The sequence below is a fragment of the Plasmopara halstedii genome (assembly GCF_900000015.1).
Source record: "Plasmopara halstedii genome assembly, contig: Scaffold_816, whole genome shotgun sequence".
NCBI lineage: Eukaryota > Oomycota > Peronosporomycetes > Peronosporales > Peronosporaceae > Plasmopara > Plasmopara halstedii.
In genome coordinates this window covers 1693749-1712965 of record NW_020187732.1, presented here as the reverse complement: position 1 = coordinate 1712965, position 19217 = coordinate 1693749, and the positions used below count along the sequence as shown (strand labels likewise).

Genomic DNA, 19217 nt, shown 5'->3' with positions numbered 1-19217 from the left:
ATGAGCCACTACGGTCCGCCGTCCAACAGCGCAGCGTTCCCGCGTGGCAATGCACCAGCATTCCGCGGCCCTCCACCAGCGTTTCCACGCGGTATTATGCCTCCATTTCGTCCACCATTTGCTGCTCAAACTCCGCCACCTCCCTTTGCATTTCGTGGACCTTCGCCAACATTTCTCGGTCCTCGACCGCCACTGAATCTCAATCTCGTCTCAATGTTGGCTCCAACAATGTCACCTGCTACTCCTACTACTGTTCTACCGCTTGGATGGCAGGAATCAAGAACACCACAAGGCGCTTTATTTTATTATAATGCTACTACTGGCGTAAGTACATACGAAATGCCAACGTCGGACCCCGAGACATGTACATGGAGAGAATACAAAGACGAAGCCACAGGAGCGTCATACTATTTCAACACAATTACAAAAGAAACAGTGTGGGACCAACCTGAAGAGTTACGGATGCAAAAAGCTCGCGAAGAAGTCGCTAAAATGACTAGTGAAACACTTCAGACAATGTCTTCTGTGAATACACACGTTCAGACGTCAACGCCAATACAAACAATCAAGCAAATTGAAAAGCAAGAGGAAGAAAAAGACGAAGACGAAAAGCAACAACAGGAAGCACAAGCAGAAGCACAAGCTCAGGCACGTCAGAAACGCAAGGAAATACAAGAACAACAACAAGCTGCGGAGTTTACAGATATGCCCCGAGCGGAGCGTCTTGCTGCATTCAAACAATTTTTAGAAGAGAAACAGATTGCTCCTACGTTAAAATGGAGTGATGCTCTGCGTATGATTGGCAAAGATACGTCAATGCAAAATGATTCTCGCTGGAAGTTTGCCTTGCAAACGGTAGGCGAAAAGAAACAAGCATATGCCGAGTATTGTACCCAAGCCAAGAATCGTTTGACAATTGAAAAGCGGCGATTGGGAAAGAAAGCTCGAGAAGAATTTATTGAACTTCTTGGACTATTTGAAACGAGCTTAGCACCTTCACGTCGACGACAACTTTCTTGGGAAGAGGTGAATGAAAGCAACGATTTTTATGCCATGCGGAAAGATCCACGATGGACTGCAATTGATGAAGCACGTGAGAAGCAACAACTTTTCACAACTTTTATGCAAGACTTGGAGCGAAACCAGAAAGCACGTCTGGCGAAACAACGAGAGGTCCTGAAGTTAGAATTTCTAGCGCTCTTGCAACAACGCATGGAAGCCAAGGAATTGGATTTTGAAAACCGTTCATCGAAGAGATTGGATGGTGAATCAAAGCGCCGTGTGTTAGAAATATTAGAAGAAGTTAAGTCGGCGGATGGTAGGGACAAAATTAGTGAAGATGTGCTTCGAAATATTGATCGACATGATGTGTACGACTGGACGGAAAAGTTTGTACGTGAACGTCGAGAGATTGAACGTGCGAAACGAAAGCGTGAACGAGTAGAGCGTGCTGAGCGCACGGAACGATTAGAACGTGAGCTTAGTAGTCAATTGAAACAAATGGCAGGGAGTGGGGAATTGACGTCTGGAAGCACATGGGACGAGTTTGCCGCTGAATACTTAAAGGAGGCAAGTGAACAGATGACGAAAGATGGAAAGAATGAAGATAGCATTTCTGATAATGAGAAGGACCAAGACATTGACCATTTACATTGGAAGACGCAACGACGGATCTTTGACAAGAATGTTCGCCGACTTCGTCGTGCAATTGAACCTGTAGCAGCTGTGATTCGTACTTGCTTAGATCGAAATGAGCCAGTGTTACGAGTAACGGAAGCCACTACATTTGCCGCATACATCGATGCGCTAAGTGCTGGAGTGAGTAAAGCGACTGACACGAATGCACCTGAAGAAGGGGAAGAAGAAATGATGACATCGAAAGAGATTGCAAAGACAAATGAGGTATCCACACTCGATTCAAAGGAAATAATTGTAGCACTTGAGACTGCTATCAAGACACAGCCCAATAACGACAAAGTGGTTTACCCAGCATTTGTTCGTCAAGTTTACGACATGTGGGTTGCTATGGCGAAAGAAGATAGCAGGAGAGAAGGCGACAAAAAAGACAAACGACGCAAGCGAAGTCGCAAGGAGAGTCACGAAGAGGAGGAAGACGATCAATTTCGTCGCTCTCGTCATCGGTCTTCTACTGCTGATGAACACGAGGAAGATAAAAGTCACAAAAAACGTCGAAGCCGTCGATCATCAAGAAAACGCCGTCGTAGTCACGCGTCGCTGTCTGCTTCGCGGTCTCGATCCAAGTCTCGACGTAGTTCTCGACGAACTCATTCTCACTCCCGATCTCGTGATCGTTTCAGTGGGTTACCTTCTGATTTAACTATCAAGCCTATTGATGACTTGGGTACGGAGACGCTACTATCACCGCTTCGAACACCATCAAAACCGCTGTCGGAGGCCGAAGAAGCTGCTAGAGCAGAGGAGATTATTCGGCAGGCTCGATTAAAGATGCAAGTACAGGGCAAGGACGATCTGGGCGATGACGAATTAGAAGAGGGCGAAGAAGTGGAGGAAGGTGAAACATAGAACAGGACAAGTAGACAAGAACAGACCAATATGGCGTGGATAATGTTCAGCATCACAATATCGGGTTTTGGATACTGTATGGCGAGTGCTTCAGACTATACTTTTACTACTATAAAAGTTGTTTTTACGATCTTATCTCCACCATCAGTTTGTCCTGATGCGTCGAATATCCGTTTCATATTACGCAGCCATCAGAAGATCTATCGTGAGATGTTTGAGCCGCTTGACAAACTTTGCACTTTTGATACAATTGTATCACATTGCATACAATATTGTATATCTGTACGAACATCACATTGCACTTAATTGTGAACATTCCAAGGTCTCGAAGTGTTGGTGACGATGATAGACTTTGTCATGGAGAGGTCTGCCAGCCGCAAGTAGAGTGATATTGGCATTTTAGAATGACATCCGGTAAAACGAATGGGAAACTCGAACAGATGTCACGAAAAGAATTAGATAACAGCTTGTGCTCTAAAATCCACTGCTAGGTAAAGTGTACGAATCCTGCATCTGTGCGTTTGTTTACGTGGCTCTGAGTCAAATTTTTCTCTGTATAAACTGCACGGCAACCCTATGCAGCACCCTCCTACACTACATGATGAGAGCAACGTGGGATTTTCAGCCCGGGCCTGTGGGCTTAGATTGAAGACCAAGAAGATAGCAAAGACACTTAGCTTCCTGTGACGATTGTGGGGGAGCAGCAACGTAAACTGACCGGAATTCAGACTCGTACGCCATCCTTATGTCAGCTAGAAGCATCATACTTTTCTGCTCTCACACATGCAAGTCAACTTTTGCTAGCAATTGCTCTCTTCTATCTCGTGCATTAACCGGCTTTAGATCATCCAACTATTACATTGAATGATAGTGTAATGCTTAGCGGTAACAATAGTCGATCTTGCGTGATTGCTTTCTGAGAAACTTGAATGTTTTTAACAATGACTCTCTGCTCGTAGATAATTCCAATAGTTCTTATGAACGTGCTCAATTAGACGTGGAATATCGAACATGGATCCAACCGATCCCAACTTGAAACTTCGTCAATTCCGCCGTGTGTGCCGTAACTGCAGTAACTCACCGATAATCATCAAGTTATTGAGACGCTTTCTTGACTACAGTGACATGGTATGACAAGATGATACTCACCATCACTTCATCGGATAGTGAGGACAGTGCCAAAATTTTTAATTGGCGGTATTCACAGCCTGAAATTAACAATCATGTTGTAGCTATCACAAATTTGGAACTTGAGCATTTCTCAAAGTCTCCGGTTTAGCTGACCCGCTTTTTTTTTCGAGACAGAGCACAAATGCGAAGTCGTGCTTAAAAGAGTCTGCACTTGGCACACGAACAATTTGGTGGCGCATGCTACAAAAACGAGAGCTAATAACTACTTTCACATAAAGTAGAATGCATCAAAACAGATTGTGGCCTGCTTGCCCAGAACTTTTCTCCAAATTTTCAGCTTAAGGGGACATTCGGATCTGTTTTAAGCACGTTCAGGTGCCGCGCTACCCCGTCTAACAGAAAACGGTACGTTCCCAACCATAATGCAATTCTTATGACGTCTCAAGCAAGTACCCAGCGACAGTATCGCAACAATTCAGATTGAAATATCTGGTGTGACAATCCAATCGGCATCTGGACCAAGTCCGTAGAACCCATCAAATTGAGCAAATGCTTGTCAAACTACTCAGCACAACACTTGACTTGTTACATGCTCATTCGAGAATCGGCTTGGTACAAATCACCCCACCCCACCCTCTTGTGTTCTGCTCGTCCTCAAGTATCATTCAAACATGCATGTTATCTCGATCCTTCTGATGGTCATTGCATCCACATGTTACTGCGTTTCCCCGACTAAGAATCCCAACAATATGGATATGATTGAGGACGCGTACAGTGCTGACGCAAACAATGATCATAACGCACGATTCCTTACTTCGGCCAAGCCAATTCCTACGTCTCTTATAGACAACGAGATCAAGGCGAACAAACGATTGCCAAAAGCAATAAAGCTGTGGAGAGACTTTAAAAGCTTCAAATGGTTGAAGGGCTGGAAAAAGCGACCAACGTCAATGTTTAAGGATGAGTACTTAGAAGAGATCGAAAAAATTTCGCCTCTCTCATGACAAAAAAGCTCGACTATTTCTAGCGGTTAGATACGATTAAAGGTCCTCACTTTTATTTGCAGCAACGACAGCTGAGAACGTTTCGAAACTGCATGTGGTAATCTCTATTAGCTTTTACATATAATAAATACAAAGTGAATCTAATTTTTGCTCATCCTTTCATTGTGAGTCGTGTAGCATCTTAATACATGAGTTTGAATTCACTGGGCAGCATCTCTTTTTTTTTCGTAATCAACCATACAAACTCGCTTTTGAACTCACTCTTCGCGTTTACTGCTTGTAATAAGACAAATTCTGACAGGTTGACTTTATAGTGTCATCTATAAAACGAATCTAGTCATGTTGGTGCAGTAACAGTACTAAGTAATATGTGACGCTGCTTATTGTGGACAATTGACAGTATAACGCTATTGCTTGTGAGAAACAAGTTGAAGGTTTGGCCGCCGGCATTGATAGTTGATCATCAGGTTCAAGTCCTAATTCTTTATCCAGTCCACATTTTCGGTTACTGCTGGTATTAGTAGTCGTCGATTTATTTGAGTGTGAACGATGCTCGAAACATGAACTATAAGCAGATGATAGATTCAATTATCAGCAAAAAGCACAGCTATTCGATCTCAGCGCCAAGCGGAAAAGTACGAATTTGTGGTCGTATCCTAAGGGAAATTTCAATAATGCAAGCTATTTGAGGTTAGCTCGTAGCGTGAAATATCAATATTGCGTTCTGAACATGTTACATCAGTAAGCAAGAAAGAACGTCAACTAACTCATAAAGCTAAAAGTTTTGTAAATTTGCAACGGTCTTCCTCACCAGCAAGTATTTTCGGCAGGATTTATATGGTCTTCTGTCTTTACATCTTCATTCAACTGTTTATTCGCAATGAAGATTTCTTCGTCGTATATTTTGGGTCTTCGTTTATTTTGCACATCGTCGAGAGCGATTGTATCTTCATGAGGTCGTTTGTGCAGCGTTGCCCATGCGACGCTTAAAGCGCCACATGATTGAGCATTAATATCGTGCTCAATTCCAACAGTACGCAATCGTCGCCGTTCTTGTCAATATTTAAATAGTTAAGAAAAACAGATGAAGCATCAAGAGCAAATGGAGATGATACAAGTAGTCACGCGCAAACTGTTGTCCGAGATTTTATGCAAAGCCTGACGGACTTATTTCTTGTAGTGCTCTGAGTATGTACTGAGCCTAGTAGAAACTAAGATATTATCGTCTGTGGACAGCTGTTGGTGAACAAGTTATTGTTTTTATTCATCACCCGCCCATAAAATTAACGAAGCGCTAAACGCCAAACATTTACTTTCGATCGCTAAAAGTGAGCTCATATCTGTTCATAAGGTTATGTTGTGCTCAAAAGAAACCAAAACTTATAGAATTCATTACTGCTGTATCTCGCATTCGTAATAATTATTAACTTACTAGTAGTCGACTCTAGTAAATTCTGTGACTTTTCGTAAGATGAGGGCTCTCGAAAAGCTAACTGCAAAATGTTCACTTTCTGTAGGTGTAGCCCGGTCGCATTTAGCACAAAGGATGGGAGCATTTGGTGAACGCTTTTAGTCTTTATTAGCGTTTTGCTAAAACATAAAAATTATTCGAAGATGTATTTTGATAAGAAATCCTGAAGCTGTTGCCTAATGACACATTTTCACAAATACAAAGCAATTCTGCGAGATCTTTCACTTTTACGACTCGTTGCGTACCTCACCAACAATCAAAAATATCCAAAAGAAATTTGTTGAGATACACCGCTGAATATGCGTAGATGACGTCACGGGTATAGCGGTAATGTTTACAGCTACTTCAGCGAGGCTGCCGCAGCTCTTTCCTTAGAGGAAGATAAGCTAAGATCACCGACCTTACGTTCTACAATAGAACCAGTATGAGTGTAGCGAATCGCAATCCGCTAACTCCAAGAGTATCCAAAACCTTAACCCAAGGCAAATACACTCTTCCATTCAAAATACAAACTGCATTTCTTTTGTTTTATTTGCGACAGCGCTGCCTATATCTAAATCTATAGGTTCTCCTTATTGAGTAACAAAACCTAATTATGATGCATAACTACCGGCATTTCCGCCACGTAGTGGCGTTTTGTTATGGTGAGTGATACCACTGTGTGGTCGCACGATCTTGTGTGGCCCACGCCTGTATACACGGTGACGTGTGACTTCGTTAAACTCTACCCCATTAAAATTGCGAATACCCATAATTCGTACTTGACTGCCGCCTCGTACGATGCTCACAGGTATAAGACACCTTGACGTCCTCAGGTCCTTCTTCACGCATTCTCTGCTCAGAACCTTGTGCCTATGACACGAAAAACACTCAGCCTTGCTGGCTTCGAAAGCGCTCGCGGGCAGAGCCCTTCTTCGTCCCCTGCACGCGGTGCAACTCCAGACAGTACGTCCGCGACTTCATGGGAGGCACATCACAAGCCATCGGCAACCAGGCGCCGCATACCGCGCCCGCCACGGGCGATGAATTTCCTTGTAGAGGATCTGAAGGAAGTCGACTACGAGTCGGATACTTCTTTCCCAGAAAGGGAAAAAGTGGAGGGTGAGGTGCGCCACCGGCGCGACGTGAGCCCTGCTCAAACCTTGCGGTAACCTTGTCCGTTTCCCGACTCTCTACTTCCGGGTAAAGTGACTATTTCCGATCACCCCGACGAGGCACAGGAGCAGCAATTAGAGGCTGCCCACAGGGTGGCTCTCCTGGGCTCGTATTCACGTTCAGTCTTAGACCCTCGTGTGGAATACGGCTTCTGCTCGGCGGATCCCGCTACAGAATCGAAAGACGCGATCGCTCGATCATTAGGCGTCGACGTAGTATGCCCCCCCAGCCGCTACACAAGCTGAAATTGTCCAGCGGAAAGCTCTCCGAGCTCTCTTCTTGGTACCTCAAGAAATCCCAATGGATAGGTACTGCGCTCGACTTTGCGTTCAAAGAGGAGGCGTTCTTGTACCCGCAATACGGACTATTCCTGTGGTGCTCTCTCCTGGTGAAACCGCTGCAGATCATGATGAGCTCTTTGAGCGATGGGTGCAGCGGCACCGGTAAATTTTCTCCCTGCCCTAATTACAGCGGAGCCACAAGGAATTGAACGTGGGTGTTGAGCACCATCCAAGATTTGAGGTTGCCAAAGTCAAGGCGCAATGCCAACTTCCTGCGTATCGTCGACCTGCGACATATGGAATAATCCATAACGCTCCCGCGAGCTCTGTAGTTTCACGCACGGGTGACTCTACGGCCACATCGGATCAGGACCATAGCTTGAGCTCAGCTCATGACCCTCCGACCTCTCGGGCTTCTGCTGAGAAGAGCGGTGCGCACGACGATGCGAAATGTCATGATCCTTCTGATCATAAGCATCTACGACATGTGGGTAGTCTTGCCGAAGTGGCACCTCAAACTCCCACGAGCTCTCGCAGTTCAGAAATCCCCACCGCTTCACAAGATTTTGAATTTGACCCTGCCGACGACGTCAACCCACAAGGCGTTCCACGTGGTAGCGAACGCCACCGTTCTTGTCGAGAAAGTCGGCGGCGAAGGATGACAAATGGGGCGATCGCCGTCCGGTTACTCGCGATGTGCTTCGAGCTCTTGAGTACAAGGTCCGTCGCCATTGGTGCTCCACTGAGCATCATTCCGAGGTCGTATACCGCCGCACGGAAGATTTCGAGAGCCTGGAATACTTTGTGCACCGACTGCCCCACATTAAGGACTATCGCGCTCTGTCGGAGCTGCTCCTGGCTGTCGCGTAGATGAATGCGTCACTGCGTGCGACGGTGGAGCGACTGGTGCCGTTGTAAACGACGATCGTTGCACTCCAAACTGGATTAGCTTCTGGTGTGCCAGACGCCTTTGGGCGCCGCCCGGCGGCAACGCTTCCGATTCACTTGAGCCAGTTTCCGGTACGGTTTTAGCAACCAGTGGGTGCGCATCATTTTCGGAAGGTTTATAGCGTATACGGAAGGCCTCGCTTGGCAACGACCTCTGAACCGTGGACACTCTAAAAGACAGTAGAGATTGCATGTCTAAAAAGGGTTTCGGCATTCAGTAAACCAGGTCCTCGACCTCAATCTTTTCCACATTTCTTCTGCTTCTTCCATCTGCATATTCTTTCTGGATGTCTTGCCTTTCGGTCATCGCATCGCAAACATGTCGTAGGACACTCAGTCTGGTAGACAGGAAATTATCGACTTTTTTACGGACAGTGAGGGGACTGACATAAGCTAGCCGTTCGGATATTCCGCCCACACCAAGCCATGAGCCATGGGATGGTGGCGTCAGCGGGACGCGAGGATGGATGAGCCCGTTCTCGTAGAACGGCGTGTAGCCGGTAGATGAATGCACTGCATTGTTCAGAACAAGCTCCACAAATGGCAGCATGATACTCCAGCGCTTCGGCGTCTCAGCGTTGCGAAGAACATCTTGCTCAGTTTGACCATCGGTCTGCGGATGGTCCGCTGTTGACATAGTCAACTTGGTGCCCAGCACCCTGAAGATTGTAGACCTAAACTCCCCAGTGAAGCGTGGGTCTCTGTTAGAGACAATTGACTCCGGGAGTCTATGTTGCCAAAAGACACGATCGACAAACGGCGTCGCAGTATCCACACCATCGATGGTGTCTGGCACTGCTGCAAGATAAGTCATCCTGTTCAAACAAGCCCAAAGACCACCGCACCCGTGTTGCCCGCCGAGTCCTTCGGCAGGCCAAACACAAAGCCCAAAGTCGTGGACTGCCAACACCTGTAGGGTACTGGCAAACTGGCGAGCGTCGCCACCGCATTTGGAGAGGACTTCGCCCTTTGACACGTCTCACACATGCGCACATATGTGCTCGTCATTTGTACAGCTTGGGCAACAAATAGTGGCAACTCACAGAAATGTATGTCCTCTCAAGACCGAGATAACCACTGAGCGGGGTGTCCTTAGCCTCATAGAGGATACAGTAATTTAAATCTTCATGATGAGGAGCCACAATTCGTGGCATATCCGTCAAATCGGTGCTATAATGCAGCAACCCATTACTCAACAAATATCGGTGTAATCGTGCGCGCAAACGCGCCGACAATTTCTTGTCCGATTTCCAACTCCTTGCTTCGAGAGCCTGCAGCAGCGCTACACAGCGTTACCCGCGTGTGTGGCGCGGATCAAATCCGTCACTGACGACGTCACCGTCGTGACATGAGCACACTTATATTTCGGTTTACGTGACAAAGCATCAACCAAAGCATTCTGCTTTCCTGACTACTGTAATACCTCACCTCGAAGATATATTCTGCGAAGAAGTAGAGCCACCTGGCCATCCTAAGGCGAATGAGTCGCAGTGCGTAGTGACGCATGATCTGTGTAAATCACGAACGGCTTGGAGCTGAGCAAGTGAACTCTGCTCTTGACAAGTGCATACATCCTAAACTGGGTAGTTCTTCTACCCAGTTTCGGCTCTGCAGCCTTAAGCTGGCGAGATTTGAATGCGGTCACCCGATCTCGCCTTTGGGTGTCTTCTTGTAGCAGTGCACACCCGATGGCAAAGTCCGAAGCGTCACATACGACACTGAATGGACGATCGGGGTCTGACAACGCCAGTATTGGTGCAGGAAGAAGACCCTGCCAAAAGCCTCCCGATGCTCGATGTTCCAACACCATTCCTCAACCTTTCAAAAAATATGTATGTGATGTTTGTGGATCAATAATAATAATATTTTTTATTATTGATTATTTTTTTAATAAAGAAACATCATTTGGTTTAGAAAATTTTCACTAATAAAACTTTCGTTTTTTAAGCCCTTCTAAGACAATGACCGTGCCATTTCCGCATAATTTGCGCTATACCTGTGCAAGAAGTCGGCGATGCAAAGCCACTTTCGCAAGTCTTTTGGTTCTTTAGAACCGGCCAGTCCACAATGGCCATGACCTTAGTGGGAACCGCTCCAAGGCCACGCTGCTCAATGAAGCATCCAAAATAGGGGTTCTTAGCGCCGAAGATACACTTGTCTGCACCAGCATACAGCTTTTTCGTGTTCACGCACTCGAGCACCGCTCTCAAATGAACGATGTGATTTTCCACATCTGTCCTCCGGTGCCCCGCACGACTGTGGACGAATTTGTCGCTGAGGTATGTCTGTGCATACGCCCGGTGAGGCCTAAACAATTGCGTCACAAGACGATTAAAAGTTGCTGGTGCATTTGACAGCCCTTGGGGCATCACCAGCCACTTCCAGAACATCCCGTTTAGAGTACTCACCACTGTCAGAGGAATATCACTCAATCTAATAAGCAATTGGTAATATCCACCGACCAAGTCGAGTGCACTGTGCTTTGTATATCCAACAATATTGTCCTGGAGAATATCCTTCCTAGGAGTCGGCGTTTCTTCTTGCACCGATACTGGCGTTGCCAGACCCCGATCATTCTTTTAGTGTCGTCTGTGACGCTTCGGACTTCACCATCGGGTGTGCACTGCTACAAGCAGACGCCGAGGGGCGAGATAAGGTGATCGCGTTCGAATCTCGCCAGCATAAGGCTGCGAGGAGGAACTACCTAGTTCACGACAAGTAAAAACTTGCGATGAAGTATGCACTTGTCAAGTTGAAGGTACACCTGCTTGGCTAAAAGCCATTTGTGATCGACACAGATCATGCGACATTACGCACTGCGACTCATTCGCCTCACATCTCGCAGAGGATGGCCACTTGGCTTTCATTCTATGCAGAATATTCCATCAAGAGAAGTATAAGCCAGGACAGCAGAATGTTTTGGCTGATGCGTTATCACGCAGACCAGAATACCAGCTTGCTTGGCCAAGGCGAAGTAAGGCTTTAGGAATTTTTAATTCAAATTTGAGTGAAAGAGTTAACGAAAGCAACATCAAAACAGCGGATTTAAGCTCGAGCATCTTGCAGGTATATCTTTTCTCGTGAAGCTATTCCGTCTTACTTGAATTGAGCTTATTGAATTGCGATTGTAAATCTCAAAACGCTACTCATTAATCTCTTTTGGATATTTCTGATTGTTGGTGAGATACGGCAACGAGATTGTGGACAGTGAAAGATCTTGCAGATTCAAAAGTTTCTGTTCAAATGAATTAGACTCACAAAATGTGTAAAATCGTGCCATCAGGCAACAGCTTCTAAGAAAAATCTAATATTTTTTTCTCGAATTCAAACCTATATTTGGCAAAACGCTAGTAAAGACTAGAATCAATAAGCTGGTGTTCACCAAAACAAAGATTACTCCCATCCTTCGTGCTATATGCGACCGACTACGCCTACAGAGAGGGAACATGTTAGGAGCATGAATAGTGTGAGCTTATCATGAGCCCTCATTCTACGAATAGTGACAGAACTTGCGACTCCATAGAGACGACTAGTAGTAAGATAATTATTATTACAAATGCGTGATACAGCAGTAATGAATTCTTGTTACTACGCACTTGTCTCCATTCTTTAAGTGTTGATTTCTTTTGAGCGCAATATGAGCTTATGAACGAATATGAGTCAACCAACCTTGCTTTTAATAATCAAAAGTAAAATGTTTAGCACTAGAGAAGCGCGTCGTTTAATTTATGGGCGAGTGATGAAGAAAGAGATGATTTGTCTGTCCACAGACGGCAATTGTTTAGTTTCTACTAGGCTCAGCACGTACTCACAGCAATGCAAGAAATAAGTCCATCTACCGTTGCAGATTGTACTCTCTACAAAATCTTGGATTAGTTGACGTTCCTTTTTGTTCACTACTGTAACATGTTCATGTCGTAATGTCGATACTTCTCATCACGTACTAACCCCAAACGAGCTGCTACTTTTGTTGCATCATCGAAGTTTCCTGTAGTGTTCGACAGCCTTCCGTGCTCTTTTACTTGGCGCTGAGTACGAATAGGCAGTTCCTTTTGCTTATAGTTTGATATTCGTGTGCTCGTGAATATACATATTGACGACTAAAAAATTGCTTCGACACCAACAGTAACCGAAGTGTGTACAGGAGAAAGCATTTGGACTTGACATGATAATAAGTGTTTGTTTAGTTTATAGATCCTTCGTCATCGACTATCAATGGTGGTGGCCAGACCTCAATTGTTTTTCACAAATGGTATCATGATGCTGTCTATTATCCAGTATAAGAGTCACAGATTTTTTAGTGCTGTGACTGCACGTTGTTACCAACATAATTAAATTCAATGTAGATAACAATATAACGACTAGTTTTTCTTATTACAAGCAGTAGACTCGAACTTCAGTAAGAGGGAGCTCAAAAGTAAGTTTGTATCAAGTCTATACACGACCAACTTGATGTATATTACGAAATAAAGAGATGCTGCTTACGATTTCAGACTCATGAAAAACAGATACTACACGGCGCACAACGAAAAGATAAGCAAAGCTTAGGAATATAATTTCGAATTCTCTTTTTATCCATTATACGAAAGAAATAATAGAAATTGCCACCTACAGGTTGGGAACGTTTCCAGCAGGAACCGAGACATTGTCGCTGCTGCAAATTAAAGCGAGGACTTGAAACCATTTCTAACTGCGAGAAAAAGTCGATCTAATTGTCATAGGTAGGCTGTAACTGAGGCGGAACTCCAATTTCTCAAATTCCCAAGTCGTATGGAGGAGGCTTTCGATTGCGGTTCATCATGTTCTTTATGCTTCTTGCCTTTCGAAATATCTTGATCGCTCGTGTCACATGTCGGCTTACCATCGGCGCGTCAGATATACCATGGATTGCATTCGGATTAATAGTAAGAAGGGATCGTGCTATATGACATTGGTTGCGTCAGCCCTGGGCGCGTCCTCAATCATATCCATTTCGTTGGGAATCTTAGTCGGGGAAACGCAGTAGCATGTGGATGCAATGACCACCAGAAGGATCAAGATAGCGCGCATGTTAGGATAAATCACTCAGGACGAGCCGAACACAAGAGAGTAGGATGATTTATGCCAAGCAAATTCTCGATTGAGCATATAAAGTGTAGACTGAATAAGCATTGCTCAATTTTGATGTTACTACCAACTTGGTCTGAAACAAGCACAGACTGGATAATAAACGACGATTCACAATCAAATGATTAAATAGAGACACGAGATTATTTAAGTAATTATAGTGACAATGTCGTTATGGTTGGAACGTACAATATTATGTTATACGGAGTAGCGGGGTACCAATAAGCGCTGAAAACAAATCCCATTACTAAGTGCAGAGCCCCTTATGGAGAAATTGGAAAGAGCGTCTTAGGCACTAACAAACATACAAATTTATGTAGAAAAATAATAAGCCTTCGATTGTTGCATTGTTTCGATTACGATTACGTCGCTCAATATTGTTGAAAACGATTGGTAATGGTGGGGAGCCATGAGTGATATTTGATCACTCAATATGAATAACTCAATATGTAAAGTAAACATTGTATGGATGGAAATTTGCATTTGTGATCATGTATGCGTCATGTTGATGACAAATTTTATTAAGGATGTTACTACGATCACGTGTTTACCTTTGTCTTGTTGTGATTATGCCGCTCAATGCTGTCGAACTATATTGCGGCTATATGTCTCTCTTAAATGAATAAATATTGTATAATCTTAGTATAGGAGATGATCTAAGATCAGTCTAGTACTTAGGGTGGGGAGGCTACACGAGGGCTCAAATCCTCCGAAGGATTAAGTTTAATTATTCGGCGTTTTAGCGGTCAAAAATTGCTTGCTCTTTCGGTATACTAAAAAGCTTCTCGATCACATGTAGGTCTCGAGCTTCGTGAAAGACTTTGTCAAAAGTCAGTAGCGGACGCAATCCGGCAAGTTCATTGCCCGTTACTTTCAGCTCATCCATTGTGTGGACTGAGATGTAATTAATCTGATGAACAGATATGAGTCAAGCCAACCTCGACTTATAAATCAAATCGATCAAAAGTAAATGCGAAGCGCCTCGTCGATATAGATCCTGACTTTATGGGCGAGTGATGACGAAAACGATGACTTGTTTACCGACAAGCTGTCAACCTACGATATTTTTTTAGTTTCTATTAGGCTCAACACATATACAAGAAAAAAGTCTGTTTTGCTTTTAAATCTAGGACAACGGATTGCGCGTGACTACTACAAATGCACTTTATATTTATTTGTTCTCTTGCTGCAGTAAAATATACTCCAGAAGTCTTCCTTCAAGACGAAGTTCGATAAAAATTATTCTATTTTAATAGTTACAGCCTAAGAAATTGTGGTCATTTTAATAAAGTCCGTATATATCAGTGTTACATGAAAAAAATCGAAATGTTATCTCGTACGTTTCTCACAAGGTCGCCATGCAGAATTTGATGCTTCTTCCATAGTTCTTAGCTATATAAGTATCGACAAGAATGGCGACGATTGCGTTCTGTTGAGAACGAGCACGAAATTAATGCTCAATAACGTGGCGCTCTAAAGGTCACATTGGCAACGCTGCACAAATGACCTAGTGAAGCAACTAGTAATCGCTCTCGACATAAATGAAGGCCCGAATTATACGATATCAAATCGAATAAACAATTTTATAAAGATGCCAAGATAAAAAAGACCACATAAATCTTGTCGAAAAAATTTGCTGGTGGAGAAGACCGTAGCAGATTGTATGTACTCTTTGCAAACCCTTAAGCTATGTGGGTATGTTGACGTTCCTTCTTGCTCACTACTGTAACATGTTCGTGATTTTGATATTGCCTAACCTCAGATAGCCGTATTTTCGTTGCATCATTGAAATTTCCTTTAGGGTTCGACCGATTTTCGTACTCTTGCTTGGCAGTTTAATGTTTCCAACGTCCATATGCTCGTAAATATTCAGACGAGTGCTCTGATTCTAACAATAACCAAAAATGTGTAGAATGTGGAGCATTTTTGACATGATAATCAAAGTGTTTGTTCATTCGTTAGATGCCGCATCATTGACTATAATTGACCGTGGCTAAACCTTAACCTTGTTTCTCACCAACCTATTATCCCCTACTAGTGTCACAGATTACTTAGTGCTGTTACTGCACATTGCTGCCAGCATAATTAAATTTTATGAATGAAACTGTAAAATCTCAATCATGAAAGTGGATCCAATTAACCACTAGGCTAATTCGTTCTCTATAAAAATTAAATACAATACGGATACTTTTAGGATAGACATATATTCGCAACATCGTCATTCAACGATATTGAACAGCGTGATCTCAACAATTCTATGGTTAGTGCTTCTTTTACATGAAATAATATACCTCTTGATAGTTTGTGGCCTGTTTGTAATTTGAACATTCGGGGATCTGCTTTAAGCGCCATCGCCCCATTAAACTTTAAACAAAATACGGTACGTTCCGACCATATTCTCGTACATACACCGTAGTGACGCTATCAAAAAAATACTTTCAAATTATGTGCATTGAACAACCTGGCGTGACAATTCGATCGTTTGATTGTAGATCGTAAGATCTAGTTATTGTCTTGACTATGCTTGTTTAGGACCAAGTCCGTAGTAACGTTAAAATGGAGCATATGCTCGTTCAGTCTACTTAGCTCTACACTTAACTTGTTACACGCTCATTCGGGATTTTTTTTGGTTTAAATCACCCCACCTTCTTGTGTTCTGCTCATTCTAAAGGATTTATCAAAACATGCGCGTTATCTCGATCCTTCTGGTGGTCATTGCATCCACATGGTACTGCGTTTCCTCGACTAAGAATCCCGACAATACTGATTTGATTGAGAATGCGCACAGGGCTGACGCAACCAATGGTCATATAGCACGATTCCTTGTTGCATTCAATCCAAATATGATTCACGGCTTAGATCACACAGCAGTGATTAGCAACCGTTGGGTACAACTGGTCAAGCTTTGGCGAAAAGCAAAAAGCATGAACTGGATGAAGGGCAAACAGAAGCCTCCTCCATACGACTTTGGAATCTGAGAATTTGGAGGTCACAAAATACTAATTACAGCCTAACTATGACACAATTGATCGACATTGTCTCGCAGTTTGATATGGTTTGAAGCCCATGCTTTAATTTGCAACAACGACAAAAAATTTCGGATCGTGCTGGAAAGGTTTCTATCCTGTAGGCAGTCTCTCTTAGCTTGTTTATATAATTAATAATAAACGAAGTTATCCATTCTCACTTTTTGCTTATCGTTTCATTGTGAGTCGTGTTTTCTCATCTTTATCAACTTCTCCCCACTGCTTGCACTTAACAAGTTTAACAATAGAAATACGACGATTCGTCTCGAGATTGATCTGCGGGAACGGATAACATAATTGCAGCTTGTATATCGGTAAAAACGTACAGCAACACCAACACCAATTGATCTGTTGACCATCTCATATAATAATCTATCGAGGATCATTAAGGCCTTTCGAGATTGAGATTTGTGCTTTTACATCCTTGAATTAACTACACGTATTACTCCATTCCTCGCAAAGACACCTGCGATCACTCCATACCGTGTAGCTTGCAGGCGACAGTTTCATTGGTTTCAAGTAAAGCTGGCAAAGAATATTGTTTGACCAACACATCAACACAATTAAATAGACATTCTACGCTTATCGTGGAAAATTATAAAGTCACCCGACTACTCCGACCTGTAATTATTTTTGGGATTCTTGACACCTTTCTCCTGATGTTAAGTCGAGATTCTCTCCAGTACAGTAGAAGTGCATTGTTTTGAATGTTGTGTGTCAAGGCGCTTTCATACAGTATTTAAGAATTTCTGAGCATGTGGATGTCTGAAACATTATGCCATAGAGATTATCGATGCAACCACAAGCATATATCAAAGCTAATTTATTGCTGATCCAGAGTGTATCAAGATTTCGCGGTAGTATGTCGGTCTCCATAGATGAATTTAGGTGGAACATAATCTCTGCGCCTGAGAAAAGAGTAAGTTATGTTAATCGCGAGTACAGATTGCATTGTGTCGGTAGTCTGGGAGATTTTAAAGGTGCCGCAATTTGAAGCTGCCCTGAGTACGCAGCGGAAGAGATCAATATTACGAGGTGAACATCTTACAGTCGTAAGCAAAAAGGGACTTAAATATCTTACATGGGTTGTGGCTTCTGGCTTGAGAGATACAATTGTGTTTTAAACACCATTGTTATAAAAAGTACGGGGAAGGAGTCTATCTTTCAGGCACATGCAGCAAAAAATGGAGTGGATCATTTGTCCTTCATGATTCACAAGCAGATTACCACATCATGTAGCTTCACGCCTTCAATGTAACGGTGAACCAAGACTGGCTACACTCGGTAATTTTACCACGTCTTGTATTTTAGTGTTTAAAACACAATTGTATCACATCTCGCGAATATTTTTCTATTTGTATCACCTTTTGTAATAAACCCATAAAAAAATACCTAGAAATTGCAAAGGAAGTTGATTGGTCAGAGCTAAAATTCAAAAACGTTAAAGCTTTTCGTTGACATAGGGTGTTAAACCTGCACCTCTTCCGTAGCCTCCACCTTTTCACTTTCCAATCTTCTTCAAAGCCTCAAAATCCAAAAGCAAAATATCCTCTGAAGATGCGTCTTGCTGCATTTGCATCGCTAATAGTGGCGTTTTCTGCTACAATTGAAGCCAATCAAGATGGCACAGCGTGCAACCTTGCATGTGCCAAGGGCGAGACGTGCGAACTGAAAACAGTTCAGTGCATCACTGCGCCTTGTGACCCTGTACCTACGTGTGTCCCGATAAAAGGTTATCCTTCTGAACCGGTGTGTACGAAAGTATGTCCCACGAACGAGGTGTGCCAGATCGACGCGGTCAGCCATGAACAGCTTTGCTTTAACCCCTGTGCCGTCACACTCTGCATCGAGGGCACCACTTGCGTCGTTGAACAAGTGCAATGCATCCGAGCCCCGTGCCCACCACTTGCTGTTTGCAAGCCGAACAAGAAGTGCGATGATTCCTATGGCAGAGCTCTTCGCGAACGTATTGAAGATTAAACTTCTATCATTGGAACAATATGATCAGTTTCAGTAAACTTGCTATGTCAGAGTTGTTTAACTTTCCATTCCAATACATTGGTACATATTTTGATCAAAAGTTTGTTCTAAAGTTATCTAACCAAATAATGTTAAGATCCAAAGGGCAATTGACGACAAGCTGATTTAAAATCTAGCCAGCTCTATCCATCCCGAAACTCTATAGAATTAAATGAGTCTAACATTTGCATCACGAGGATTCTTTTTCGATAGATATTCTTGTTTGTTGGACCGCCTGATAGGGTATTTTTCTGCGGTGTTGATAGATCAGCAGTTACTGTCCGCACATTTCGTCGTGACTGCGATAGCGTCTTAAAAACTATTATTTTTGCGTATGAGACGCTTTACAAGACTGTAACCGCAAATAATCGGCGTAAACATTGTGATGGATACTTTAACTTCACGTATCAAATTCGTTTCAGTATAGAGTTACACGTCTGCACGATACCTCAATTTTTTATCATTTCAAGTTGGAAACTTACTGTGCTAGCCAAAATTCTGACCTTATTATCGCTAAATAAGTGCATAAATA

At 43.3% G+C, this 19217-nt stretch overlaps 3 protein-coding genes across 3 annotated transcripts; all 3 read left to right on the top strand.

The window, feature by feature from the left end:
* On the top strand, nt 1-2544 carry PHALS_14281 (Spliceosomal protein FBP11/Splicing factor PRP40; the record flags this gene model as incomplete). The annotated part of the gene is made up of 1 exon (XM_024730063.1): nt 1-2544. One exon carries the CDS (start codon nt 1-3, stop codon nt 2542-2544), a length of 2544 nt encoding a protein of 847 aa, XP_024580377.1.
* A 1802-nt stretch (nt 2545-4346) lies between these two features.
* On the top strand, nt 4347-4679 carry PHALS_14280 (uncharacterized protein; the record flags this gene model as incomplete). Its single annotated transcript, XM_024730062.1, has 1 exon — nt 4347-4679. The coding sequence occupies one exon, from the start codon at nt 4347-4349 to the stop codon at nt 4677-4679; it is 333 nt and encodes a 110-aa protein (XP_024580376.1).
* A 13544-nt stretch (nt 4680-18223) lies between these two features.
* PHALS_14279 (uncharacterized protein) lies at nt 18224-18646 on the top strand (the record flags this gene model as incomplete). Its single annotated transcript, XM_024730061.1, has 1 exon — nt 18224-18646. The coding sequence occupies one exon, from the start codon at nt 18224-18226 to the stop codon at nt 18644-18646; it is 423 nt and encodes a 140-aa protein (XP_024580375.1).
* Nucleotides 18647-19217: the final 571 nt, after the last annotated feature.